This window comes from Anastrepha ludens, chromosome 5, assembly GCF_028408465.1.
Source record: "Anastrepha ludens isolate Willacy chromosome 5, idAnaLude1.1, whole genome shotgun sequence".
In the NCBI taxonomy this organism is placed as follows: domain Eukaryota; kingdom Metazoa; phylum Arthropoda; class Insecta; order Diptera; family Tephritidae; genus Anastrepha; species Anastrepha ludens.
In genome coordinates this window covers 51,361,942-51,389,253 of record NC_071501.1, presented here as the reverse complement: position 1 = coordinate 51,389,253, position 27,312 = coordinate 51,361,942, and the positions used below count along the sequence as shown (strand labels likewise).

Genomic DNA, 27,312 nt, shown 5'->3' with positions numbered 1-27,312 from the left:
CCTTTAGATAAGGAACTATTTGTATTTGGTGGTCTTTGGAGGTGTGCTGCCGAGGTCACGGCGGCCATTTGGCCGATATTTTGTTTCATACGTAATTGAGCCATACCAATATTATCATAATAAAGAGAAATGACAATAATTTCTTAAAAAAATTGTATTTTATTCAAAATCAACACCGGCCCTTGAAACTTAACCAACCCTTTAGAACCGGCTGCCATGGGAATGTAAACTGGTACAACATGTCAAGATATACCCGAATACGCATAGTACACAAGTAAGTTGATCCAATGTTGTGGGTCCAGAGCCTGATTGCATTCTTTGAGTCTACTATTATATGACTTTGATTAACGAACTACAGCAAAAACAACGCACACAAGGTGTTGTTAGTAGAGCAGCTGATTTGTTTTTTTTTTTGTTTTCTTGCGATTTAGTCTTTTGAATTCTAAAGTGAGCTCTTTTTGTTGTTGCAAAAAAATGTACAAAATACAAGTAAACTTTGCTGTTGTTACTCTATTCATTTCACCTTGAATTGATCACCTTGGCACACAACAAATTGAAGAAATCCAACCCATTTTACAACAACAATAAAATATACAATTTCATTTTCGCAATTCATACATATTAATAAACAACTTTATTCAATTTGATTTCTCATTACATTCAGGAATATATTTATGATTCATACGGCTGATTCATTCACAATTTACTCTTTTATTACTTTTAATTTTTGTTTTGTGTACAAATCTTTCACAAGTATGTATTTCGCTGAAGAATTATTATTTTTTTTATTATGCTCACATTCTACTTCCACCGTATTTTATGTAATATATGTATGTATGTATGTATGTATTTTGTAATGTTGTAGTATTGTCTTGTAAATAAAATTAATATTTATTTTCAAATTCAAACTCAGCGATATAAAGAAAGGGATGTAAGTAAGTAAGAAAAGTATGGTATAATAAAGATAATAAAGTGAAAGTGTGCGGAAGTTAGGAGTAATGTAGTTTGTGGTAGCCAGCAAATAGCAGAGAAATTAGAAGTAATTTAAGAAAAATACAAGCAAATTAGGGAGAACGCATAATTTTGCGATATTTTGAATTTTTGTTGTTTACTTTTTTATTTTTTTGTTGTAAATTTTCGTTCATTTTAATGTGGTATTTGCATTTTCTATGTTATTATGCATTATTTTTTAATTTATAAGTGGTAATTTTAGAATTGATTTTTTTTCAACGTTTTTGGATTAATGTTTCGTTTCTTTAGTTTTCTCTAATTTTTCTTTTTTGTTTTGTTCTGTTTAGTGTAATATACGGCATACATTCAAACGATTTATTCAATGTTTCACTTGCATGTTGCATACGCATTCACTATTCATTTGTTAGTAGGAAAAAATTTTATCTTTTGATACCCCAGGCGTTGTTGCTAGGCACCGGCACACGACGCTGACCGGATTCGCGCTGCATAACCTCCATAATGCTGGTGGCGGGCAACCAAGACTGAAAACACAAACAAGGTGGTAGCAAAATTTCAATGTTTTGTCTCTTTTTTTTTTTTTTTTTTTTTTTTGTAATACAAATTATCTATATACAATTTTTTGATTTCAAACTCACCCTGTCTTTGTAGGCTGTAGCTACCACGTTACGATTTGGCTCTGCATCGTAGGCAACCGACTCGACACCAAACATTTCGCACATTTCATGCACCAGCTGCCTCTTTTCCCTATTCATTGTGGGGAATGAGTGACTGCGTGATTTTTGTTTGCTCTCCTTGGCGAGTTTTACCAAGTTGGTTAGAGCATCATGTATGGATTTGACCAAGGTTGGGTCACGTTTGGCGAAATTGCGTATAAAATCAGAATATTTGGTTTGTAGTTTTTGCGGCACATCGGGGTTGCGTATTTGTAGGCCAATAGCCAGACGGCGATTACGTTCGAGCAAACGGCATTCTTCATTGCAGTCCAAGCTGAGGAAAGAAAAAGGTTATAATTAAAAATTAAAAAGGTCGAGAGTCGATTTTGAATCTCTCGTCATATTTTTTTGTTATTTATTAATGTTGTTGTTGTTGTAGCAGCATAAGCATTCCCCACACTTACATACGGGGAATGCTGCTGGAGTGACAGTCCCTGGCCGGATATAAATCCGGGTCGTTTCGGTAACGTAGAACCGACTGTCGTGGAAACGAGTTATTTATTAATGCTTCAGCACACTTGATGCAACACTAGCTTATGACCAGGTAGCTTTCCTTATAATTCATACTATAGTTATAGTTTTCAGGGTTGTTGTTGCTGTTGTAGCAGCATAAACATTTCCTGTGCATATACGGGGAATGTTGCCGAAGTCACAGTCCTTGGCCGAATATAAATCCGGGTCGTTCCGGTTACGTAGAACCGAATGTCGTGGGAACGTTTTCAGGGTATTTTGCTGTTGCTATAACAACCTAAAATCTTTCTCATAAATTAGTAGAGTTGGCTTCTAAAGTAACAGTTATTGGTCGGGTCATTCCATCAATATACACACGATGAAAATGAGTATAGAGGGATAAGCCGTCTGCTCAAGCCAGCAAACTATACATACATACCAGGTGGCGCAAAATTAATCATTAAATTTAGGTTTTTCTAATAGCGGCCGCCCCTCGGCAGACAATGGAAAACCTCTGAATGTTTTTCTGCCATGAAAAAGTTTCTCATAGCAAACCATCTGCCGTGCGGAGTCAGCTTAGGTTCCTCCATTTGTGGAACAACATCAAGACGCACACCACAAATAGGAGGAGGAGCTCGCCAAACACCCAATAAAGGGTGTAAGCGCCAATTATATACATATAATTCACTTTTGGCATAACTTTTTCTCTTAAAAAAAAAAAACTTTATTTTGACCTTTACTCGCTCCATTGCTGGCTGCTGGGCTGTTTTTACACTACATCTGTCTAGTTCACAAGTGTCAAATATGATAGACGTACAACGCCATTTGAAAAAAGTATAAATCTTCCGATAGGGTGATTAATTTTGTGCCACCTTGTATATTTACATTTATACACAGCGCGAGCGATTCATCTGTGATACAGGGATTTGGCAGTTGTAAGAAGCCAGATTGTCTTTTGCTTGTAATCTTAAGGGAGGTATAAAAAACGGGCCGTTTCGATGGCATTAAACCGAAAAAGGCGCTCCTAGAGGTGATTACAATCGCACCAGAGGCGGTTAGAGTCGCAAGTATGCGTAACGTATGGCAAGCTCAAGTCTGTCTAGTTACACTTTATGTCTACTATGTGAGGTTAACGGAGTCGTGGCACTTTTTCCTTGCCAATGCTAGATTTTAAATTGATTGGCATGCAGAAATTATTTAAACTGGCAAAGTTTTAAGGCAGAATTAAATTCTAAAGAAGTCTGTGTGCGTACGTACCTACATAATTTTAGTTACTTACGTTTTATTTGTCTTATTAATTTTAACGGGAGCGAGTATTTCACTTAGTTCCATATAATTGCCACGTTGCATTTCAGCCATCGAAGAAGCCAATTGGGCAGTGGCAATGCGACTAAATTCACGCGCCAAGTCATGACATAAACGCATCTGTTTACGATTGCCGCAATCGCATTGAACTTCAACCTGTTTGTAAACATCAAATAGTTAAAAGAAAAAATAGTAACATTCGCAACATTTTTACTCCACTTACCATTTCCTTGCACGGTGTATCTGGGCAATCACCATCGTGGCATGGCGACATGCACTTGTGGCCGCAAGTGGCGCGCGACTTAGTGCAGTGCTGCTTGCACACCTCGCCCGCTGTCTGACAAACACCCTCATGGCATGTCTTAATACACTTGTGGCGCCCACACGGTAGCGCCTTGCCACATGCCAAGCCACAACTGAAACTCTCCTGTGAGCATGGAATGGTTTTGCGCTGCTCGTGCTGGCCAAAACACCATTTGGTGGTGAACATCATGCATGGTGGGCAATTGGCCGCCGAGTGGCAGTTGTGCTGGGGTGGATGTTGACAGGGATGGGTGCGCGAGCAAGGGCGCTTACAGGCCGGCCTTTTGGTGCCACACGGCACTGGTGGATAGATGACTTCGGCGCCACATTCACAGTACAGCTCCTCGAAAGAGGAACGATAACAGGGCGGACAGTTGCCGCGGTGGCAGGGTTGGTCGCATTTGTGTTTGCCACATGATAGTGTATAGTTGCAGGGCAATGGGCAGATGTGATCGATATCGATGCAGCATTCCTGGTTGCATTTATGTTTGCCACATGAACGTTTTTTAACGCAGCGCTTCTTGCAGCGTGCATCGTCGGCGCGCGTTGACAGCTGGCGGCACTTGATAAGTTGGTCCATGTGACCGCAACGACATTTGACAGCCGTCTGTTTGTTGCATGGTGGGCAGTTACCCAGGTGACATTTGCTAGTGCAATGATGAGGATGTGCAGGCTTACCACAACGCAGTGTCTTGCCGCACACGCCCTCACAAACTAATATAGGATCCAAACAGGACTTTCTTTGACCAGTTACAATAGGCATTTTGCCGCACGGGCACGAAGTGACCATTTCGGGACTTAGTTTGCATGTGCGACATTCACCAGGATGACAACAGTCCTTGCACTTGTGATTGCCGCAAGCCAAATCTTTGCCGCACGGCTTGCCGCAAGAGTAGGCGTGCTTATCATGTGAGTCGCGTGTGCAAGCGACTTGACGCTCCTGCTTGGCACAGTGGCACTGTTGATCCACCTTCTCGGTGCATGGTGAGCACTTGCCATCGTGGCACTTAGCCGGACATGTGTGGAGCTCACAGTTCAATAATTTTCCACAAATAGAATCGCACTCAATGGCCTCTTTAACGCAGCATTGCATTGTTTTGGTTGTCTTGCCACAGCCGCATTCACGCTTCACATAAGCCTGACATGGGGGGCATGGGCCTGGATGGCAGAGTAGGGTGCATGCGTGTACACAACCTTCAACACGACGACAGGTGTCACCACATGAATGTGCGATATCATGACGAGTGTATGGTGGATTCTTGACCTTTCCACAGAAGCAATAATAGTCGCGTGGCACCTCCTTTACGACATTTTGACATGCGGGACAGCGCCAGCCGTCATCTGATTTCGATGATGAAGCCCATTTGATGATGCATTGTAGATGAAGTATGTGATAGCAGTTGTTGCAGGACCAAACGCCATGATGTGCTTTGATGGGCTCAACGCAAACCAAACACTCCAAACGACGTGTCTCAATGTCGCGTACGAGTTTTTCACGTTGCGATAACTTCTCATTCTCCGGGTAGACTTTTTTTGGCGAAGGTTTCTGCAATGTAAAGGATGTAAAAGTAAGCCAAAATTATACGTATGCATGTATATGGATATATATACATATGGACTGAATACGACAGCATCAGTGTAAATTCTACGCGAAGCTTGAAGAGGAGTAGGAGAACGTTCCCACGACAGTCGGTTCTACGTAACCCGAATGACACGGATTTATATCCGACCAAGGACTGTCACTTGAGCAGCATTCCTCGTATATGCACGGGGAATGTTTATGCTGCTACAACAACAGGAGTAGAAAAGGGGCCTAAAAGCAATATATAGAAATGTTATAAGGCGTCTCCGTTGTACAATACTTGTCTCTCTTAGAATATTGCAAAAAATACTAAGGTTTTCAGAAATAAACCTTGTGACAGGTTTTATTTACAGTTATTTTTGACTCATATTGTTATTGTTGCAGCAGTTTACTAGGCCCTGCAGATCGTCATCGTCTATTTCAGAGGGAGAGGGGTGTTAGATGAGTGGGTTTGAGGGCACGTGAATAGGTGGTTAGTAGCGTGCAATGTGCCTTTACATGCCGGATATATATTTAGTTTGTCGGGGTCAGTTCTGGATAAGTAGGCGTTTAACCAACTGCAATATCCAAATCGTAATTGAGCCAAATTTACGCGAGTCTGGGGAAGCAGTTGAAGATCGTTGCCTGCAATATGTGATGGTGGGCCTGCGAAAACGGCATTTGGGGTAAACTTGGAGATTCCTCGCAGTGAAGAAGCGAGAAAGACTGGCGAAATATGTTAAACATTTTTTTTTTTTTTCAAAAGTTTTACCACATGCCTTCTAGCTTATTTGTTTATCAAAACTTAATTCTATATAAAATAAATATTTTACACGCTAAATGAAATTTTTCTTACCTTTTCCGGTGACGGTAGTGGACTATCTTTTCCATTATCCGTCGAGTATTTCTCTTCCACGCGAAAACCATTTATACGATCACGATTGCGATTCCAATCATCGCGCCGCTTATTGCTGCGATGATAGTCGACAGAACGGCGCCCATTTTGATAACGACGTGCATCTCGATCACGCTCCCGTTCGCGCTCAGCACGCGCAGAAGGTTTTTCCGACTTCTCTAGACCATCATTGTTGTGCTTATTAGCGCTGCCAGCACCACCTGCACTGCGTTCGTGGTTGTGTGGTGAACTATTGTAATCATTGCCATTTCTGGAAAACCCATTCGATGATGAACCTCGTGAACCATTACCGCTGGAGAGGTGTTGCTTATTTGCGGAGCCAGTATAACGCGAGACGGCACCACCAACGGATGAGGATGGAGAGGCAGCTGAATGTGGATTAAACAAGTTAGTGTTTGCTATTATATTTGTGCCATTACTTTGGCGGGTGTTTTCGAGCATATCTGCACCATGCTCCGTTTTTGTGCCCATTTTTTGTTGCTGTTGTGCCGGCATTGAAGAATTGGCACTCACATCAGTTTTTACTAAATTCAGTGTTGCATTATTATCTATAGTAGAGGTCAGCGAAGCGTTATCACGACCAGAATCTTCAATACCTGAAGTAGCAAAAGCACCTCCGACAACACCGTTAAATGCCTCATGTACATTTTGCTCTTGACAAAGTACGTAGTGATTTTCTTCATTGATAGGGGGCGTTTTAAAATTCTTTGGATCCTCTTTTCCAACGCTACCTGCAGCTTCATCAACTCCTTGACTATTTGGTGTAAACTTTTCGAACTTTTCCTCGTTCAAACTGAGATTGTTGAAACGTGGCACAAATTCAGGAGCAGAAGCTTGCAAATTTGATGCATTAAAATCGAAGCCAGTGGCGAACGGGTTCATATAATAGCCGCCAGTATTACCGAAAGGCGTGTAAATGTTGTCGAAGTAATTAAAATTTGTATTTGGATTATTATATGCGTTGTAGCCGCCACCGCTAAGGTCGTTGTTTGAATAAAGGCTACTGCTGTTGTTATACGGCGAAAATAGACTATTGGAGAAAAGCTGCAAAAACCATGTGTTTTTTTTAAATAGAATGCAAGCAGAAAATCAGCAATATTATGATTGAAGTAAAAATGTTTATGCGAGTTGTAAAGCCATTGCCATTATGTCAAGTTCAAATGCAACAGAGATAAGAATTCCTTGACACGAATTTATTTATTAGAGTATACCGTGAGATATGGCGATTGCTTTCATTGTTAAATTAGTCACACTATAAATGAATTTGACTATCGAGGACTTAAGTGTTTACCTACAGCAACATAAAATGCATACGTCATTCTATTTACAATGAAGACGCTCCAAATTCCTTAGATTATTTATATGTAGTTATTTTCGAACACATAATCAGGAGCTTTTTTTCAAAATATGCGTTCTTATGATAAAAATATGTGAATTTTAATGCCAATTTTACATATTGCTACTATTTGTTTTATAATTATTAGTTTCTGTCAAAAGAAAAATATTAACAAATTCCTTTTTTTTGTTTGGTAGAAAACTGCATGTTTACAACAACAAAACAAGAATTTAAATTTTAAAATTTTAGCTAATTTTGTACCTATTTGGCTATTTTAAAACTATGCATTTACAGTTTTTTTTTTAATTACATCACATCTGTGCAATCTTTAACGCCATTTTTGCTAATTTTACTCACATTTGTCGGTTGCTGACTGCTTTCTACGGGTGCATCATCTCTGCCTGATCCAGTTTGTATTTTATTACTCATTGTGTCGACGAAATTGAAGTAATCATTATTAACACTCTCTTGTGCGATACCACCACCACCACCGTTGACGTTAACTTGTGTGGCAGATGCGTTTGTTGCGTTACCGGTGCTACCGCCAACAGCACCAACATTTTCATTGCCATTACTGATTAGAACGTCAGCTCCATTATGACCAAAACCATTATTGCTGCCTAATAGATTATGCTGCATGATGAATTGATTAAAATTAACATAATTATTATTTCCTGTCTCTCCGGGCCCGCCAGCTGAAGCAATACTATTATTGCTTCTACTCCCATTCATAATTGTTCCAGGATTGTGAGGAAACTCACTGGCTTGAAAAGTGGTTTGCTGCTGTTGCTGCTGATTCCTTTCATCTGCTATTGCAGTATCCAGTGCACTTTGAAATACTCCTTGCCAAATTTGTGATAGAGGCGCTTGCGGATCTGCCGACATTTCCAAATAAAACAAAAAAACAAAAAAGAACACCAAAACCACGTTGTCAGCGTCGCAATGAGTCGTTACTATCGTTGTACTTTTTATGTTGTTGTTGTTGCTCTTTCCGCCCAAGACGCTATTAACCACTTTATTTTCAATTTCCTTTTGCTATTACGGCCGCCGCTACAACCCCCTCCGCAACGTCTTGTCAAGTTTCTAATGCTTCGTCACTTTCACGGCTGCGGCTGTGGCTGCTTTTTAATTCCTCTTTTGCGTAGTTTCTTTCGCTGCGTATGCTATGATACTAGTACAGCTATTACTGATCTATGCCCTCCCTGCTGCAGATGAATCCACTTTGGATCCGTGTGCTCAGTACACGCGGCTTTTACTGTTGTCCCTCCGGCCAAAATTGGCCACTAAACCCGTTTGCGTGCTCAGTATCAGGTACTTTTTACTTAAATTCTGCCCTCACTGGCGAAAATATTCCCTAAAAACCAAGGAACTAAAAAATCCACTCGTCGTTACACACGCGAACACTTGGTTGTCGTCTGCAATTAGGAGACCAAAAAATACAACCCCATTGTTAGAATTAGTTTTTTCTACACTAGCAAAATATATCGACTAGATTATATAGTTTAAAATCTCAATATTTAAATGAAAATAAACCGTGAAATTAACGCACGTAATTACCAAATCTCCGATGTTCTTCTGCTGACAATTTCACAAATCAGGCAAATGGAAGTTTCGCAATAGATTTCGAACACTGATTTCGAAAATGCCAGCCAAAGAAAATGAGGAATCAGTGTATCACCGATCACAGGGTTGCAACTAAGATAATAGAAATTTACAAAAATTATCGACTCACATCGATACCACTTTTATATGAAAATTGCTATAATTTCAGCTTAAACCGTATATAAAACTTATTTTAGGAGCCAAAAATCGCCATTAGAATTATCGGTGGAAATCACTCTGGCACGAAGTCATTGTCTCTATCTGAACCATAATCACTACTTACTTACTTTTTCGTACATATAAAAATGAAACGAAAGCATTGCTTTCTTTCAGTTTCTCGTTTGGCAAAGAAAATGGATTATTTTCAGACAATTGAAACGTCAAAAACGATTACCCAGACAAATTTACCCTTCTAAATGTGAAATTATTATTGGAATAACTTATCTGACGATTGGGGTTGGTACAAAATAATCAATTGGAAACCTTATCGTTAATCTAATGCAACCCTGTGCTAACAGCGCCGTCTATGGGACATTAGCAGTAATATTGAAAAAAAAAACATTCACTAAAGCTACGGCGCCACACTCAGGCACTTGCTGTCCAGCAGCTTATATGTGTGCGTGTCGGGTCACACACGTACTTGTTTCGTGTCACACATACTTGTTGTCGGCTTTTGCATGATGAAAATCAAAAATTTTAGATTTTGTTGCGGGCAAGCGTCATGCACCCGACACACACATACAAGCTCCTGGACAGCAAATGCATGAGTGTGTGGCCGTAGCTTTATACGTAGTTATCATGCAAAAAATGTTATGCGCCATTTGAATTGAGTGTTTGTAGCATGCGCACGTAAATATGTTGTCTTCGGAGAATGATTTGTTGTAACTGCAGCAGTTTTACCAGATAAAAAGAAAAAAAAAATTTTATGTACGAGAAACCTAAATGGTTTACACATGAAAATTTATTGAGTGAATTGAAGGCGTCATGTGAAGAGGAATACCGTAATTTTCTGAGAATGAAACCTGATACGTTTGAAGAGCTTTTGTCAATGGTTACGTCGATGATAGAAAAACAGAATACTGTTATGCGAGAAGCAATATCCCCAAACATGCGATTATCAGCGGCATTGAGATACTTGGCGACAGAACAAACTTTTGAAGATCTAAAATTCCTCACTGTAATTTCTCCAAAATCCCTGTCAAATATTATTGTAGAAAGTTGGGAGGCTATTATTTCATGGGTCTCAAATTATATTAAGATAAGAGCGCTAAAAGAATTAAATTTATTTATAAGGAAAACCGAGTAATATATACCCAGATGTGTATTTTAAAACATCTTTTATATACTTATGTAGGTGTACATTTTGGCAACAGCACACCCAGTATAGTTTTCTAGAATAATGCCCATAATTGAATAATGTATCTAATATTTTATTTTAAAAGTAATTGAAATTTTATTTCATATTCTTTTTTCTTCAAATTCTTAACGTTTATTTGCAAAAACAGTATGCCAAGCACTGAGATTAGTTACACCTGCGAATAGAAAAATAGCAGTGGCCATTTTTATCACATATCTTCAATTAAATACTTCTTAAATAAAAATTTAAAACTAATTAAATACCTCAAAAGCGTTTTCAAAACAATTCTGTAGTTCCAAAAATAAAAAAATTATAAAAATAGTAGCAAAAATGATTTAAACGTGTCATAAATACACCGCACGCTCGATAACGTGAACTAATTCAAACCAAGGCAGTTCACGTTAACAAAAGTGTTCACGTTTTGGAATGCCCAAAAAGACTAAGTAAATAAATTTTTTCACATTTAAATTCACATTTTATTCTTGTTTTCGTTACATATTAATTTAAAATTAAGTCTTACGATGGTTTTATTAAAAAAAATCAGTCATCTTTTTTTGTATCTTCTGTTTTTCTAAAACTTGAAGCACAGCTTTCTCCCTTAACCGATGAGTGTGCTATCATATCATTTTGATCGACGTGTTTATGACCAGCTCATATTAACGCCTTGTTGAAAATTTCAACTGCTTCAGTCGGCTTAATTTTCTCCAGTTGCTCTGATACGCTGCCATCATCGGATTCGTCCTCTTGTTGATGATCGTCATCCGCATTGCCCTCCTCGATATCTTCGTTCAATTAATGAATGGCTGGTAACGTGAATTCAATCTGAAATTTTTAATAAAAAACAGTTTTTTCAATAAGCATATCTGCGAACACGAACGAACCTCAGTATTTAAACTACTAAGGAGATTTTCTTTTAAAACCGCCAACGGAACATTATCTTCGGGATCATCATTGCTTACCACAAAATTTAAATAACTGTTCCAGGACTTAGCTAATGTTGCTTCACCAACAAGAAACCAAGCCGCAGCCAAAAGATTTATAGCTTTTTGAAGTGAAAACTTCTTTAGAATCGTTGGGAGTGATTTGAGAAAAAGTGAAACGAAAAAAGCGACACTCTTGGCTACGAATATTACATATACACGTAGCGAAGAACTAAATAACTTTTAGGCCAGCGCCGACAGCATGGCGCGATAGCCGAGCGGCTAGCAATGTGAGCTTCCGATCCAAAATCCTTGGTTCGAATCACAAGAAAAAAATTTTTTTTATACAGTTATTTTATTTTTTTATTTTATGATTTGAGGAGCTTTTTTTCATGCAGAAATATACTCGGTGTTTTGCCATTGCCTGCTGAGGGGTGAGCGCTATTAGAAAAATAGTTTTCCTTAATTTTGGTGTTTTCACCGAGATTCGAACTGACGTTCTCTCTGTGAATTCTGAATAGTAGTCACGCACCAACCCATTCGGCTACGGCGTTTGTTTAATTTTACTGATGCAAAAATGAGGAAAAATATATGAATAAAGTTTGCTTACTGTTTACACATTTTCCAAAGGTGACGGAGAACCAAAAAAAAAGTCGATTTTCAAACAAATACGAGTGCATATGTGTAATTGTGTTAGAGTTTCGGTCACGCCCCAGCAAAACCTGCGTGCATATGTGTTTGTAACATTCAAAAAAATGTAATTGTGTTAGAGTTTCGGTCACGCAGGTTTTGCTGGGGACGCTCATAATAGCAACCGCGTGTGTATTTTTATATTCGTAAATATTTTCATTTTTAAATATTTACCGCAATTATGTCGAAAAATAATGCAGAAAAGTGTCGTGAATATCGACAGAAAAAAAAATCAATAAATGGCATCACGGAATTCATTCACGAAAATTTAATAAAGTATACACCAGAAGTATCGCGGATACTTAGAAAAGATTACAATAAAGTTCCAATGATTTTAAGTGGCGATTTTAACGTAAATTTTGCATTGGACACAGCGGTTCCTTTAATTGACGTTCTCAATACAACATTCAATTTAAAAATGTGTAACAATCGCACTGAATCGACAACACGATCAAAAACAACCATTGACGCGGTATTTCAAAGACATGTTGACAACATCGAAACCAAAGCATTTGTATCATATTTTAGCTATCATAAGCCACTCGTATCATTTGTTGAAATTGAAAACATTGAGGATGAATAATAATAAAATGAAGAAAATAAAATATGAACTTTATAGCAATATTATAATGAACCTATAATTATCTTGCTCCTAATGCTGCTTTCGTCTTATTCTCTCTCAGTTTGTTTTACGGAAGGTTTCACTTCTATCGCGTCTAACCGTTAGACTGGTGTTTTTTTTTTTTAAGTTAATTTTTTTCAACGACTCGAGTAAATCAGACTTTGTCGCTGCTATTGAAGCTCGAAGGCTTAGTGATTTTTATTGCATTTTGATCCATCGGTTGATTGCGTGGGGGTAACGTTTGGTGGCATAAACATTGCCGAAATTTGCCTATTCTCTGTTGTCAGTTCAGCTTCATTTGGGTGAGAACGAGCGTTGTCGATTAGGTGGAGAGCTTTAATTGTTAAGGCTTTCTTCTTTAAAAACGATGTAACCTTAAAAATCAACCAGTTAACCTTAAAAATCGGACAAAACTTAAAAGGAATATTCACCTGTGGAACAAATGACTCAAGAAACCATTGCTTAAAAATAGCCTACGTCATCCAGGCGGATTTCGAGCTCTTATAGTCGGTGGGATACTGAAAGTTTTTAAAGCAGCGTGGATTCTTCGCCTTTCCAATTACCAAAAGCTTAAGCTTGTGGGATCCAGTGGCGTTTGAACAGCATTAAAACGTGATTCACTGCTTCTCGGACTTTTCCCCTGGGGCACTCTTCTCCAAACTTGACGTGCCTACGTCATCCAGGCGGATTTCGAGCTCTTATAGCCGGTGGGACACTGAAAGTTTTTAAAGCAGCGTGGATTCTTCGCCTTTCCAATTACCAAAAGCTTAAGCTTGTGGGATCCAGTGGCGTTTGAACAGCATTAAAACGTGATTCACTGCTTCTCGGACTTTTCCCCTGGGGCACTCTTTTCCAAACTTGACGTGTACGTTTTCTCTCACAAAAGTCTCCAGAATAGCACCGACTCGTCAGCATTATATAACTGATCGTTGCACAACTCCGATTCACCCATTTTAGCTTTAAGTTTTTCCTTAAACGGATCCACTAGCTGAGGTTGCGAAGACGGTTTTTCGCCTGATATTTTAAGAAGACGAATACCGTACCTCTTCTTGAATCCTTGGAGCCATCCATCACTAGCGAAGAAATTTGCTTCATTTTCTCTAAATTTTGCATGCAGTGTTTTACCTTTTCTTTCAACATTAGAGCACTTACTGGCCAGTTTTTATCCCGCATTCGGATAAACCAACGATAATGAGCTCTCTCCACTTTGTGCAACTCTGGAGAACGCAGGTCCAGGTCCATAATACGTGTTGTTTACACATTTTAAAATCACTTGCTTTTTCGCTTTAATGTTACAAATTGTTGATTTAGTTAGTTGATTATATTTCTTTGCTAAAATCGTGACAGATGAGCCTTTCTTTAAAAAGCCGAGAATTTAGCCTTTTGTTTTAATGGCAAGCACACGGGTTTTTTAGAACTCATTTTCTCCAGAAAACATAAGACGAAACACTCTTTGCAAAACCAAAACTGCGACGGAAATATTTTACTCCTTACATGCAGTTACGAATAAAATGCCTATTTTATAATCAGGGTATTCCCCAATTTCAGAATTACTTGAGATCAATGTAAACTACATTCAAATGATTGTAACGTTTATTGTTCATGTTATAGAGCTTTTTGTGTTTGTTCACGTTTTAGAGTAGTCAATGCACAAAAATGTCTGTTCACGTTTTGAGGTGTTCACGCTTTAGAGCGTTCACGTTATCGAGCGTCCGCTGTATATATACATAATTGGCGCGTACACCTCTTTGGGTGTTTGGCCGAGCTCCTCCTCCTATTTGTAGAGGGCGGCTTGATGTTGTTCCACAAATGGAGGGACCTACAGTTTCAAGCCGACTCCGAATGGCAAATATTTTTATGAGGAGCTTTTTCATGGTAGAAATACACTCGGAGGTTCGACGTTGTCTGCCGAGGGGCGACCGCTATTAGAAAAATGTTTTTCTTAATTTTGGTGTAATACCGAGATTCGAACCAAAGTTCTCTCTGTGAATTCCGAATAGTAGTCACGCACCAACCCATTCGGCTACGGTGGCTGGCCGTAGATTTTGTTTTAACGACTTAATACTCGTATGCGGACCTTTGTTTTATTATTTATTAGTTTGTGCAGTTTAAATGTCAGAAGTCACAATATTGCCAAGCCATTTTCACTAACATCAAATTTCTCCACCTTTTGCTACCTTTGCTTTGTTCATTTGTTTTGTACTGTTAAGGGACCTGACGTCAGACTTGTCAAAATCGCGTAAAATTAAGTAATTGTTTTCTGAAGACGCCTCCTTCGGTACTCACCCTCGGCTTGCTGTTCAACTATGATTTAATGAGTTGCACTTTTTCGATTTATCATCCCCCTGCTCTTCCAAATTCTACTTCGTACTAATTGGTGAGTTTGGTCCCATTATTTTTATAGTACAATTCTATAATTTTTAATGAAAAATAACACAATAATTTGCTGCTGGTATGGTGATCCATTTATTTCTACATCGTAATTAATTTGCTTGTCTCTTGCTTTACATTAAGTATGTATGTATATATTTATTTTTTTATATATTTATGCATTTATGTTTTTAGGTATACAATATTATTATCACATCTTATATACGTCTAAAATATTTATGTTCCTAGTGCATGTGTATGTATATACATATGTACGTATTTTGTAAGTACAATACATAAAATATGCTTAGTTTTTGTTTTTGTTTTTGGTATTAAGTAGGTATACAAATATTTATTTTATGTGCATCTAATGTCCCAATTTGATGTGATTTTAGCTCAGGCTTTGAATTTCGTAAAAGTGTAGATCTACTTGCGCATGATTTTCGGAGTATTGATTAATTGCTCTTTTTTTTTTGTTTTGTATACATAAATATATGTATGTACTTTCTCTATATGTATACTCTAAATGTGCACAAATTTTTACAACAAGTCATCTTTTACACTTTCCAATGATAAAAAATTTAATTTATGCTTACTCTTGCTTACAAATGCTCATGAGAAAACATAGGAAAGGAACCGGAAGGTTCCCATGGGCGGACATCTAGAATGTGTTTACAAATAATTTCTTATTTCTTCTTGTTTTGTTTTTGGATTGGATTCAGCATAAATTCAGCAATTCTGACATAACACCTGAAGGGTTAACTAGGCTTACAAAAACGCGTTTCATTTAAATAATCGCCGTTTTGTCCACTGTAAAAAACAATAAATGCTACAATTCGGGCTTTTTAAGAAGGCTCATCTTTGAGAGAAGTGTTCGAATGTGAATACATTGCGTGTTTTGCATGTGGCCGATGATTTTTTTTTTACTTTCGTATGTTTTCTATTGCATTCCTCGTTTTATGTTAAGGATCAATCTCTTATATTCATATAAAAATATCTTTAGAAATTTTCATAAGCAATTTGTGAAGGCATTTTTATATGAAAAATTCTTTTTTAAGAACTCTGCACATAAATTCAATATAATTTCCCTTTGCTTTGAAAAATAAAAATTCTAATTTTCTATACCCGCTACCGCATTTACACACATGCGATCTTCAAGTTTTTGTTTTTACATACATTTAGTCTAAGAATTTCAGTTACTCCATAAAGCTTTTGCGGCAGACGTACTGCTCAGTGTAGTTAAAAGATTTCAGATGTCTATATTTCACTCCACAAAACATGAATTTCACTTACACAATAGGGATTGAAGTACACTCAGGGGTTTCCTAGATAGCATAAAGCTTAAAACTACAAGAAACACTTTTGTGCATCCGACGTCACTTTCTTGCTCCATTTTAGTAGATACATTCGCCAAGTAAGTCGCAGGCGCCCTTTTCGAGTGGCTTTAACCATAATGGATTATAGTTGGGACACAATTTACCATGCATTGGAATTTTGATTTCCACAGGTGTCACTGCTGCTCCCTCCCAATCGAAGTCTTCGAAACGATAACCATCCGATTTGTTGCATTGCATACTGAGCGGTTCCTGTATGTACATGGTGTATAGTTGGTCCACCCGCGGTTGTGTCCATTTGATGCTGCGATAATTCTTCGAACGTGCGCCGTTTAATTTTATGCCGCGCTGGTGTTCTTTCCTATTAAAAAAAATATTGAATGTTTGCAATTATTAGATATTGAAAATTAGAAATATTGTGAATATTCATTTGAAAGTGTGGAGTTAAGTTAATAATGTTACGGGTTACTAAACCCAATGCTTTGCCTGGGTATTTTGTCCTTTGATTTACATAAAAGTGGTTCGTGGTACCAGCTGATGGTAGCAGAGGAAGAGGAAGGCCTCCTCTGCGTTGAAAAGATCAGGTGGAGAAGGACTTGGTTTTACTTGGTGTGTCCAATTGGCGCCGGTTAGCACGAGCAAGAAACGATTGGCGCGTTTTGTTAAACTCGGCCAAAATCGCGTAAGCGGTTATCGCGCCAATTAAGATGAAGAAGAAGAATCGAGGTTACCGAGTTAATCATATATACTAGGGTGACTTTTTATATTTTGCGCCGAATAGAGAAAACACAGTAAAATAATAAGTAAATAGACTTCTGATTCAAGTGAATTTTGAAATCCCTTTTGCCACTTAGAGGTGCGCAACCTCCAAAAGGAGCTGTTTAAATGCTTCAAAAGCTCTTTCAGGCGTTGGTCGAACGTTGATCTCGCATTTGATATTTTTGATGTTGGGGAACAAAAAGAACTCATTAGGTACCAAAACAGAGCTGTAAGGTGGATGATGCGTTAGTTCGATCCTTCGAGTGTTCAAGAACTGTCTTGTGTGGCCCCATAGGTGTGAGCTCGCATCGTCTTGGTGATGGATGATTCGTCTTCGGCGGTTGGTTTTCTGTAATTCTTCGAAAACTTTTGACAAACAAATAATTGTGTACCACTTAGAATTTACTGTTTCAAGTTGGTTAATGGTAGTAAAGGCTTTAGCACTGCGACCATATTGATCTATTGTGCACCCTATGCTGTCTATTGACTGTTTAGTATGCTTATGAATTGTACCAGCTCCTTCTGAGGGAGTGATTGTAGGTCTTCATCTATAAGCTTGAACTTGTTTAAAAACTTTTTCCTTCTATGCGTCAACCCTGGACATTCGATGATGAGATGTTCTATAGACTCCTCATCTTCGCAGCAAAATCTGCAGGTGCTGGTGTTAGTTATGCCTAATTTATGTAAGTGCTTGTTGCAGGTGAAGTGACCCGTGAGGGCGCCTGTGAGAGTGCTCTTTTTGTTTAACGTGAGGGCCATGTTGGCTCTTTTAGCGTTGACACTTAAGAACTTTCTGGAGTGTCTAAGACCCTCTACGTTGTTCCAATGCTGTTCTTTTAGGCTGTTTTTGTTATACCAAATATGGGACTAGGACCAATGAAATTTACATCTGCCCCTTTTTTGGCTTGAAAGTCTGCCTTTTCGTTGCCGTCATATCCCTCATGTCCTGGTACCCAAATTAAGAAGACATTGTTTTTGGATGCCAGGTTATTGAGTGCCTTGTGGCATTCTAAGAGAGTTTTTGAGTTGTAGGTATAGCTATCTAAAGCTTTTAGAATTGATTGGCTGTCCGAGAATATTCTAATCTTTACTCTCTTGTGGTTTCTACGTTGCATGATGTTTGCCGCTTCCATTATTGCGTATAATTCCGCTTGGAAGATGGTGGTGTCCCTGGTGAGAGTGAATGATTTGTGGATTCTGGGCCCCTCCTTTTTACACCATTCCCATGTTGCGTTCAAGGCATTTTGCATTAAGTCTGTTAGTGTCCTTTCATGATTGCCTTTTATTATAACAGATATGTCATTTGCATAACCAATGGTTATAAATCCCTTATTGTTTAGGTGCTGCACCAAGTCATCAACTAGTAGGGACCAAAGCAGTGGAGAAAAAACTTCTCCTTGCGGACATCCCTTTACTGTTGTTACATTAAGTTCAACTTGGCCTAACGAGGATTTAATAATCCTCTGATTAAGCATTTGGCTTATCCAATGTGTTAGTATAGGGTTTGCACCTCTTTTCTCTAGTGCTGTTCCCATGGATTTGTAATTTGCGTTGTCGAAGGCTCTCTCTATGTCCATAAAGGAACAGAGGGCTATTAACCATTAACCATTCTCTAGTGGAACAGTTGAGACATGACCAGATTTTCCAAAAAACCGGCAACCATTTGCTCTGAGGTGCCTCTTCCGTGAACAATTTTTGTTGGGTTAGGCTCGTTTTGGGACACCCCTTCAATCGATTGGTGTTTTGTTTCTAGCTCATAGACAAGTATAGATCCAAGATTCGTCACCTGTTATGTCATAGACGTGCTTGAACCACCGCAGCTGAATTTCTTCAAAATTTATGAGACAACGACAATCGACACGAGAACTTTTTTGGGTGATTGCCAAATTATGCGAAATCCAACGAGAATAAATCCGATATTTGGGTCTTGCAATTAGCTTAGCTTACAAAAGACTGATTGAGCATTGCAGAATTATATAGAAGAGCTTCTGAAATTCTTCTAAGTAGTTTTAGTTTGGATATGTATATAAGCTATAGGAAGCCCGCGACGTCTTCGAAGAAAAAAGGTCCGATGACTTTGAGCGGGTGTAATGGCTCTTCGTGGGTTGCACGCGGATTTTCAGTGCCTCAGGAGCTTAAATTTTGCTTATTTACGTACCCGCTAAGATGGCAATGTGCCTCATCACTCATGATTATTTTTGATGAAAAATCATCTTCCTCTTGGTGGTGATTAAGGATGGCTTGAGCGTATGTTAGACGCGATTGGCGGTCAGCAGCTCACAGCTGATGCACCGTCTGGACTTTGTACGGAAACATCTTCAAATCTTGTACCAAAATTCGCTGTAAAGACCGTCGACTGATACCCATTTGCGTGGCACGTCGTCTGGTCGATGACGACGGCGCTTCCATGACATCCTCGGCTACAGCAGCAATATTCTCTGCAGAACGGCTACTCCGGGGTCTGCCACTCCTGGCAGCATCTCGTGTTGTGCCAGTCTCTTCGAGGCGAGCGGCTAAACGTCGCAGTGTCTCACCAGTAGGCGTTGGACGGCGAGGAAATCTGCGACGAAATTCAAGTTGTGCCAAAGTCACCGACCGATTATTGGTCAAATAAATAGTCAGCAATATTCCGCGTTCTGGAGCAGTGTAGCGTAACACTGTTTATTAACGTGTATTTCGCATGTGTTTACTACACAAATTTCAAAACAGAACTGACATTAGGGGCCAATCGCAAAATTTATAGCATTTTCTGAAAGGAGGATTACTTTAGCGCCACCTGTTATATATAATTTGCGCGTACCCCCTTTTCTGGGTGTTTGGCCAAGCTCCTCCCCCTCTTTGTGGCGTGGGTCTTGATGTTGTTACACAAATGGAGGGACCCACAGTTTAAAGCCACTTCGAACGACAGATATTTTTATGAGGAGCTTTTTCATGGCAGAAATACACTCAGAGGTTTGCCATTGTCTGCCGAGGGGCGAAAAAAAGGTTTTTTTTATTTTGGTGTTTCACCGAGATTCGAACTTACGTCCTCTCCGTGAATTCCGAATGGTAGTCACGCACCAACATATTCGGCTACGGGTTAATTAGTTGTTTTCTATTTTTTTCTAAACTGGACAAACGTGAACGAATCTAATTGGTCTAGGGGTAAACTAGAGCAAGACGAGCTATCTTTGACCGTCAAACAAATAATTGCAGTTGGCCACTCACATACGTATACCATTGACAATTGTAATTATGAAGTGCCACAGGAATTCGTCTGCCTTCAAATCCAACAAATAATCTCTCCATGATAAAAGTGGTTCTTTGAATTGAGTAAAGTCTTTCTCGACGAACAAAATTCACACTCTATAAGTCTCGAGGGCTCGAGGAAATTGAGCGAGAAATATAATTTATGAAATTCAAACAAATAAATTCAAACAAGCTCCTCTTCCCACTCACAGATCTCTGCAGCAAAGCTATTGAGCGTGATGATCCTTTTTTATTCAAAACTCGACTTTTATCAAAGCAATTGCGGCTTTAAGGTCGAGTGCGAACGGTTCAAAGAAGATGCTAGCATCTATTGGGTTTAAGGAAACCAAACAGCAGAAGAGTTATTAAGAGAAATGCCTGAGGGATAGCGGGTCTGCTGCGTTGAAACTCCGTACCTTTTATATGCGGACCACTTAGCCTAATCTAAATGGGCAAGACCAAAATAGATTAATATGTCATAGTGTGGGATATTCACATGCACATATGTACATATTAATATATATGTACTTTCAACATAAAATAATTGCTTACTTTTTCATGTAAATGAAGTAATTTTCCAGTGTCTCTTCGGAAACGGAGCTCTTGCACACCTCTAACTTGGTTGCCGGATAGTAATGGATGTAATTCACACACATTTCGTCGCTAATTGAAAAGCCGCCCAGCGTTGCATTTTCATAGCCAAGTGTGTTGTAATAACACGTTGTGACCAAAGCATCTCCCTGTGAAAAGTCAGTAAATATTAGAGAAATATTTATATTGAGCCTTATTCGTCAACTTCACTTACCGGCAGCACATGTGGCTTATAGTGCAGATTGCGCATTTCCTGGAAGTGGTGAGAGTAGTAGTCATCTCGGTTGATTTCGCGTAGCTCCTCCTTGTCCCGGAAGTGGCGTGTCAGAACGCGAACGCCACGTAGATGTGTATGTAGTTGAGAGCCGAAAATGATAATACCGCTTGGAGGAAGAGCCTATAAAGTAGGAACATTCAAATGATCCTATTTTTATTGTTTATTTTGTTCAATAGCTTTAACAATTTTACCACTTCAGTGCACTCGGCGATACAATAACCACTTAGCGGAAATCCAACTTGTCCAGGTGGTATTGCCATCTTATCAGTGTATTCCAGACCCAATTCCATTACGCCAGCATCGAATTGCCGTAGCTTTGAAGATAATTTAATCCTCATGCCTGAGCTGTCGATTCGACCTTTTAAAATAAAATGAAAATCCATAGTTTTTTTTTCAAAGCGTAGCTTTTAAAATTTTAAAAATAAATTTTATTTAATGTCAATATCATTTATTTTCTGCGCTGTAGGTTAGTAAAAGGGAGCGGCAATTTTTGCGTGGAAATTGGTAAAAGGATGCTCGCAAGTAAGGCCAATAAATTATGGGAATTTAATTTAATAAAAATAAAAAAAATTAGCCTCCCTCTAACTTTACAGAGCGATTCCAACGTTGGTTTTTAGCGCTGCGGTTACAGCTTTCTTGACCTCCTGTACCTTGGCATAACGAGATCGCTTGAGCTGTGACTTCGTCGTCGGGAATAAGAAAATGTCCCAGATTGCGTTATCAGAACTAAAGGGTGATTCTTTTTTTTCAACAAAACTTCATGAGCAATGAGCGAGAAAAGCGCCGTAGGGTTGCCACAGTGCAAGATCCAGTCACTCTCAGCGAGTTTGGGTAGCATATGTGAGGAAAATTAATACGGCTATGCAAGATGACGTTACTCAACACCAGCAACGCCGTCAGAACTGGGAAGGACCTCTCCGAGCCGTTTGATACCAAACGAGGTTTCAGACAGGGTGACTCGCTGTCATGTGACTTCTTTAACCTGATGTTGGAGAGGATCGCAGAACTGAACCGCTCAGGCACAATATTTTATAAGAGCGTACAATTGTTGGCGTATGCCGATGATATCGACATCATCGGCCTTAACAACCGCGCTGCTAGTTCTGCCTTCTCCAAACTGGATAAAGAGGCAAAGCGAATGGGTCTGGAGGTGAACGAGGACAAAACGAAGTACCTCCTGTCTTCAAACAAACAGTCGGCGCACTCTCGTATCGGCACCCACGTCACTGTTGACAGTTATGATTTCGAGGTTGTAAAGGACTTCGCATACTTAGGAACCAGCATTAACACCGATAACAATGTCAGCCTTGAAATTCAACGTAGAATCTCTCTCGCCAACAAGTGCTACTTTGGACTAAGTAGGCAACTGAGCAGAAAAGTCCTCTCTCGACGAACAAAACTAACACTCTACAAGACTCTCATCATGCCCGTCCTAACGTATGGCGCAGAAGCTTGGCCGATGACAACATCCGATGAAGCGACGCTTGGAGTGTTTGAGGGAAAGATTCTGCGTAAGATTTTTGGACCTTTGCACGTTGGAACGATGAGCTGTATGAGCTTACACATAGCGCAGCGAATAAAGATCCAGTGGCTGCGTTGGCTGGGTCATGTCGTCCGAATGGATACAAACGCTCCGGCTCTGAAAGTATTCGATGCGATACCACCTGGTGGTAGTAGAGGAATAGGAAGGCCTCTTCTGCGTTGGAAAGATCAGGTGGAGAAGGACTTGACTTCACTTGGAGTGTGAAATTGGCGCCGGTTAGCACGAGAAAGAAACGACTGGCGCGCTTTGTTGAGCTCGGCCAAACTCTCGTAAGCGGTTATCGCGCCAAGAAGAAGAAGAAGATGTGAGGAAAATGCCTGTTTATCATCGCTTCAGCACGACAACGTAGAACTATAAGTCACTACCTATTCCGGCAGAAATAAATTAGATTTTCGCGAATTTTAATAGGGCTACTAAAAAAAGATATTGAAAAAAGACACATAAAACACAAATTCAAAGTCCTATGACTTCTACTGTAACTAAAGGATGACTCTCTGTTTCCTGACATGCAAGCGTACGAACGACGAAGTGTTGCCAGTTGATGAATTACAAGCCAATTCTTGGAACATAATCGCCACACCTCGTTTTAGCATTTTGTATACTATTTCTTCTTATATAAATATTAGCTTGAATTTCTGAAAGATTTCTACAATTCCAACATCAACTTCGAAGTTTCGAAGGCGAAACTTTGATTAGTTTAGTCCAAAGGTAGAGTGCATACCACCTGGCTGTACGTATTCTCTAATTCACGTACCATTAAAGAATCTTGAAAGGTCCTTTGACCAATTATGTCGCGGGCTTTACTAGTATGGGCTCCCTGGAACCTGAATTCTGATAATAATCCCGGTAAAAGTTTGTAACTCTGTTATTTCCTGCTTTTCGTAACACACCTTGCACTGGACCGCGTGATGAAGATTTTGTCATGTCTGTTATCTTCCAAGTTCGTCCAGCTCGTCCGTATATAATAGTTTCGCCTTCTGGAGCTCCTGCTTTTCGTAACACACCTGGCCCAAGTGATGAAGATTTTGCCATGTCTGCTATCTTCCAAGCTCGTCCAGCTTCATGATAGTCCCGGGTTTAAAGATGTCAGATGCTGTGTTTATTAAGAGTTAAAGAGAGTACATCACCAGCCCGGAGGAAATATCATATGCTTTCAGCAGCGCCTCGCTCCTGAGCGTTGGTAAATATATAGAAGCTTTCACGGGCTACCACACTATCTGCATAATGTGTCAGATAAAGTGCCATGGTACGTTTACACATAGAAACATTCTAGGCTGTAAAATTAGCTTTATTATGGTTTCGTAATCGTATATTAGAACCAAAATAAAGCCGACCAACAACTCTATTGGTGTATCCCTGCTAATTGATGCGTTTGAATATATCATTAAAAGATAAGAATTTTTAATTCTGATACGAGATGTTAATTTCTCAAAACACTCAGTGTTAAAAAGTCAGATTATGACTGTGGAAATGCGAAGTGAAATGCATTTTAACAACCGATACTCAGATGTAACACCTTTTTAACTCTTACTATCGTCATATAACTGCTTTTTCGATGCACATTTTTGATTTATTTTCAACCGCCAAGCACTTTTTGTCGGACTACAAAAACGGCTTATTGACGGCCTCCGTCCCGTGAAACTGTTGGTAAACCTTTCTGATAGGCCTAGCTAATTTCGTCGTCGTGATTTAGAAAGAGTTAAAATTATTGCAATTAGTGCGCTGAATTCGCATCTGAACGCTACAACTCGTCCGATGTTCCAGTTCTCTCCTAACATCAAATATTGCCATGGAACTCAGTCGGCTGAGAATAGTGGTTTCGAATGTGAAATCGTTAAAATCTATATGCTATCCATGCTTTTTCGCCCTGAAAAGAACAACTGCGGCGCGACGGCCAAGGTAAGCTCAGATTCTTCCGTAATGAGGGTGTTGTGTTGGGTACTACAGAACTAGCGCTCGAAACTAAAAATGAATTTGTGACTAAAAGTTTGGACGACCCATCAAACAATGGCCTAATATCGGAGCCTTTATCCGCAATAACAGAAGCCTCAGGGCAAAAGTAAGTAGCGAGTGAACGAACAATTTATAGTTAAAGTTACAAATCGCTAGGTTTATAAATAGAACTTTGTAAATTATATATGTATATTGTGCATACATATTATGTGGTATGTATGTACGTATATACTCGTACTTGTGCTCAATAATTTATAATATACATTTAAGTCTACAAGTGGTTGCATTTCTTACCTTCTTTCAATTCAGGATTGTTAAAATGAACTTCTAAGCGAACAAATGGATTATAATCCTTACCGCCGATTGGCAAACCAGTTTCCGGTGGATAAGTAAAAGTACTGGCACCCATAGCCCACAATGATATGACTTTCGAGCACACCTTAGCTTTCGCCGGCAATTGTTCACAGTCGCCATTGTACAATGGTATCTGCACCTGTGGATCGGTTTCACAGTGAAAAACTTCGAGATGATGCACCAAATCGGGCGAGGTAATAATTGGCTCGAATTGCACTATGTGTTGTTTTGACGCGAATGAATCATCCAATTTCTGTATGTGACACCAATAGGTTGTCTCCTTTGATGGCACTGTCACATTTTCCAGTGCGACTTGAACAGTTTTTAAATTTCTGTATACAAATTTTTATTTAATAACAATTTTAAGTCTATGTAAAAAATGCAGGTAGTTACGTTTCCGGAATAAGAATTTTGTCGGCGCGAAGTAACTGCATCATCTTAATGCCAGACTCGTGCGTTGTTACATTCGGGAAGGGGAATTGGTAATCTTCCAGTGCCAAACGACTTTCACCTCGCGCCCAAACAATGTACATGGTACCCTCCTGGAAACATAAAATTTTATTACACCAAATTTGTTGTTAGAATAAATTAGACGTTTTAATTTTCTTTAAACGAATCGGTAACCAATAAGCGGGAGATCGAAAAGTTTATTTTCTCCGCTTCAGATTTTTCTGTATAAGCCTGAATTTAAGGCAGCGGCCGCGGAATCCTGTATGTATGTATATATCTATATCTGCGTGATACACCGGTAATAGGTCAAAGGATGTACGTATAGTAAGTATTCGAGCGAAAAGTTCTACTTGTGCTGTTCATGGGTAGCGAAGAACAAAGCGGTTATTCCAGCTGGGATATTATGTACGATTGAGGGTAAAGATACAAACAAAGCATTTCTTTTCAGAATCAGATTTGATTATCAACCATAATAGCCTTACAATGAAGAACAGTAGGTTGAAATGGTTGCAAAGAGAGAGGGCACACTTGTATGACAGTCTAACTTCGTTCTTTGTAATACCATGGAAAAGGGTGTATATTTGTTAATGACGACAAAACATGACTGAGTTACGGCGGTGTTAACCGTTTTATACTGCTGATAAAGTTCCACAGGTTTTTATTTAATATTAAGGAGTAGAAAAGAAATCAGAGTCAATATACTTAAATCTTAGCCCCGCGAAAGCAGTGCAGTTAAGCAGAAACTACAGAAATAATTCCACCTCACCCTCCATATAGCTGACGAAAATAGGACTCGAAGTATGGCTTTTGATAAAGCCACTTTCGCCTCAATATGTTCTTCTGCCGAACGACACGGATTTAATCAAGCCATTGTAAAATGGACATATTCCATGCTCTCTGAGAGGCTGTTAACCACTTGTGAGAACAGTGACGAACTAATCACAGTCGGGGCCAAGCAAGAATGTCCCCAAGGGGGTGGTTTTTCTCCGCTGCTGTGGTGCTTCGTCGTAGACTCTCTACTAGCGGAAATGCAGGAACTCGATTTTCATTCCCAAGCATATGCGGACGATGTCTGTACGCTAACATCGGATAAATCCCTAAGAAAGCTTTGCACGAAAGTGCAGAGGATTCTGGACAAAATCGATGACTGGTGCATGAGTCAAGGTCTTTCCGTTAATCCGAATAAAACAACCGTAGACTTGTTTACAAGAAAACGGGAATTGGATGGACTCAGTCTTCCAACACTGAAAGGTGTGACACTTGGTCTTTCCGATGAAGTTAATTATCTAGGAGTAATCTTGGATAAGAAGCTGACTTGGGAGACACACGCATGCATGCAGGGAGATCTGACGGATATTTTCTTTACCGATAGGTCTAAGAATGAAATACGGTCTGGAGCCGGATGGTCCTTAACTTTTTGCCATCCTGAAAGTAGCCGAATGGATAATCAAGAGGAGATGGAGCGGGAAACAGATTGGAGTTTTCAGTGACAGTCAGGTTGCATTGAAGGCCCTGGAGAACGCGAAGCAAACCTCAAAGATTGTTCAAGAATGTAAGAAGAGGCTTAATTCTGTCGCAAGTCAAAACAGGCTTGTACTTATATGGGTTCAAGGAAACGAAATTGCCCACGAATTGGCCAACCGTGGATCAGCGGTGCCCCCACAAGGGCCAGAGCCAATAATCGGAATCAGTTCCGTAGGAATCAT

At 39.3% G+C, this 27,312-nt stretch overlaps 2 protein-coding genes across 5 annotated transcripts in view; both read right to left on the bottom strand.

Annotated features, from left to right (window-relative positions):
- Positions 1-597: 597 nt before the first annotated feature.
- LOC128862743 (protein shuttle craft) lies at positions 598-9,203 on the bottom strand. Of its 2 annotated transcripts, none has more exons than XM_054101447.1 (7): positions 9,114-9,203; positions 7,914-8,971; positions 6,161-7,264; positions 3,664-5,289; positions 3,415-3,596; positions 1,608-1,959; positions 598-1,493 (listed from the first exon to the last, which is right to left on the bottom strand). In XM_054101447.1, exons 2-7 carry the CDS (start codon positions 8,439-8,441, stop codon positions 1,392-1,394), a joined length of 3,894 nt encoding a protein of 1,297 aa, XP_053957422.1. In that variant the 5' UTR covers positions 8,442-8,971; positions 9,114-9,203; the 3' UTR covers positions 598-1,391. The 2 variants fall into 2 exon arrangements, with proteins under 2 accessions (XP_053957422.1, XP_053957423.1); XM_054101448.1 differs by having other exon boundaries at positions 9,106-9,176.
- A 5,995-nt stretch (positions 9,204-15,198) lies between these two features.
- The window catches only part of LOC128864201 (tyramine beta-hydroxylase), a 72,871-nt gene continuing 60,757 nt past the window's right edge, over positions 15,199-27,312 (bottom strand). For 2 of the 3 annotated variants that reach the window (XM_054103756.1, XM_054103758.1), the window contains exons 4-9: positions 25,550-25,698; positions 25,097-25,488; positions 21,498-21,664; positions 21,244-21,426; positions 20,991-21,178; positions 15,199-16,812 (exon numbers count right to left, since the gene is read on the bottom strand). In XM_054103756.1, the coding sequence (XP_053959731.1) occupies positions 16,512-16,812; positions 20,991-21,178; positions 21,244-21,426; positions 21,498-21,664; positions 25,097-25,488; positions 25,550-25,698 (1,380 nt within the window). In that variant the 3' untranslated portion in view covers positions 15,199-16,511. The remainder of the gene's footprint in view (positions 16,813-20,990; positions 21,179-21,243; positions 21,427-21,497; positions 21,665-25,096; positions 25,489-25,549; positions 25,699-27,312) is intronic. The other variant, XR_008454656.1, reaches the window with a different exon arrangement.

Bases quoted from the DNA above. Each gene is read 5' to 3' on its own strand.
- LOC128862743 (XM_054101447.1), bottom strand. From the start codon at position 8,441: ATGTCGGCAGATCCGCAAGCGCCTCTATCACAAATTTGGCAAGGAGTA. The intron at 1,960-3,414 runs GTAAGTAACTAA...TTCTTTCCTCAG, and splicing joins ATTAATAAGACAAATAAAAC to CTTGGACTGCAATGAAGAAT. The intron at 1,494-1,607 runs GTGAGTTTGAAA...TTGTGTTTTCAG, and splicing joins CTACAGCCTACAAAGACAGG to TCTTGGTTGCCCGCCACCAG.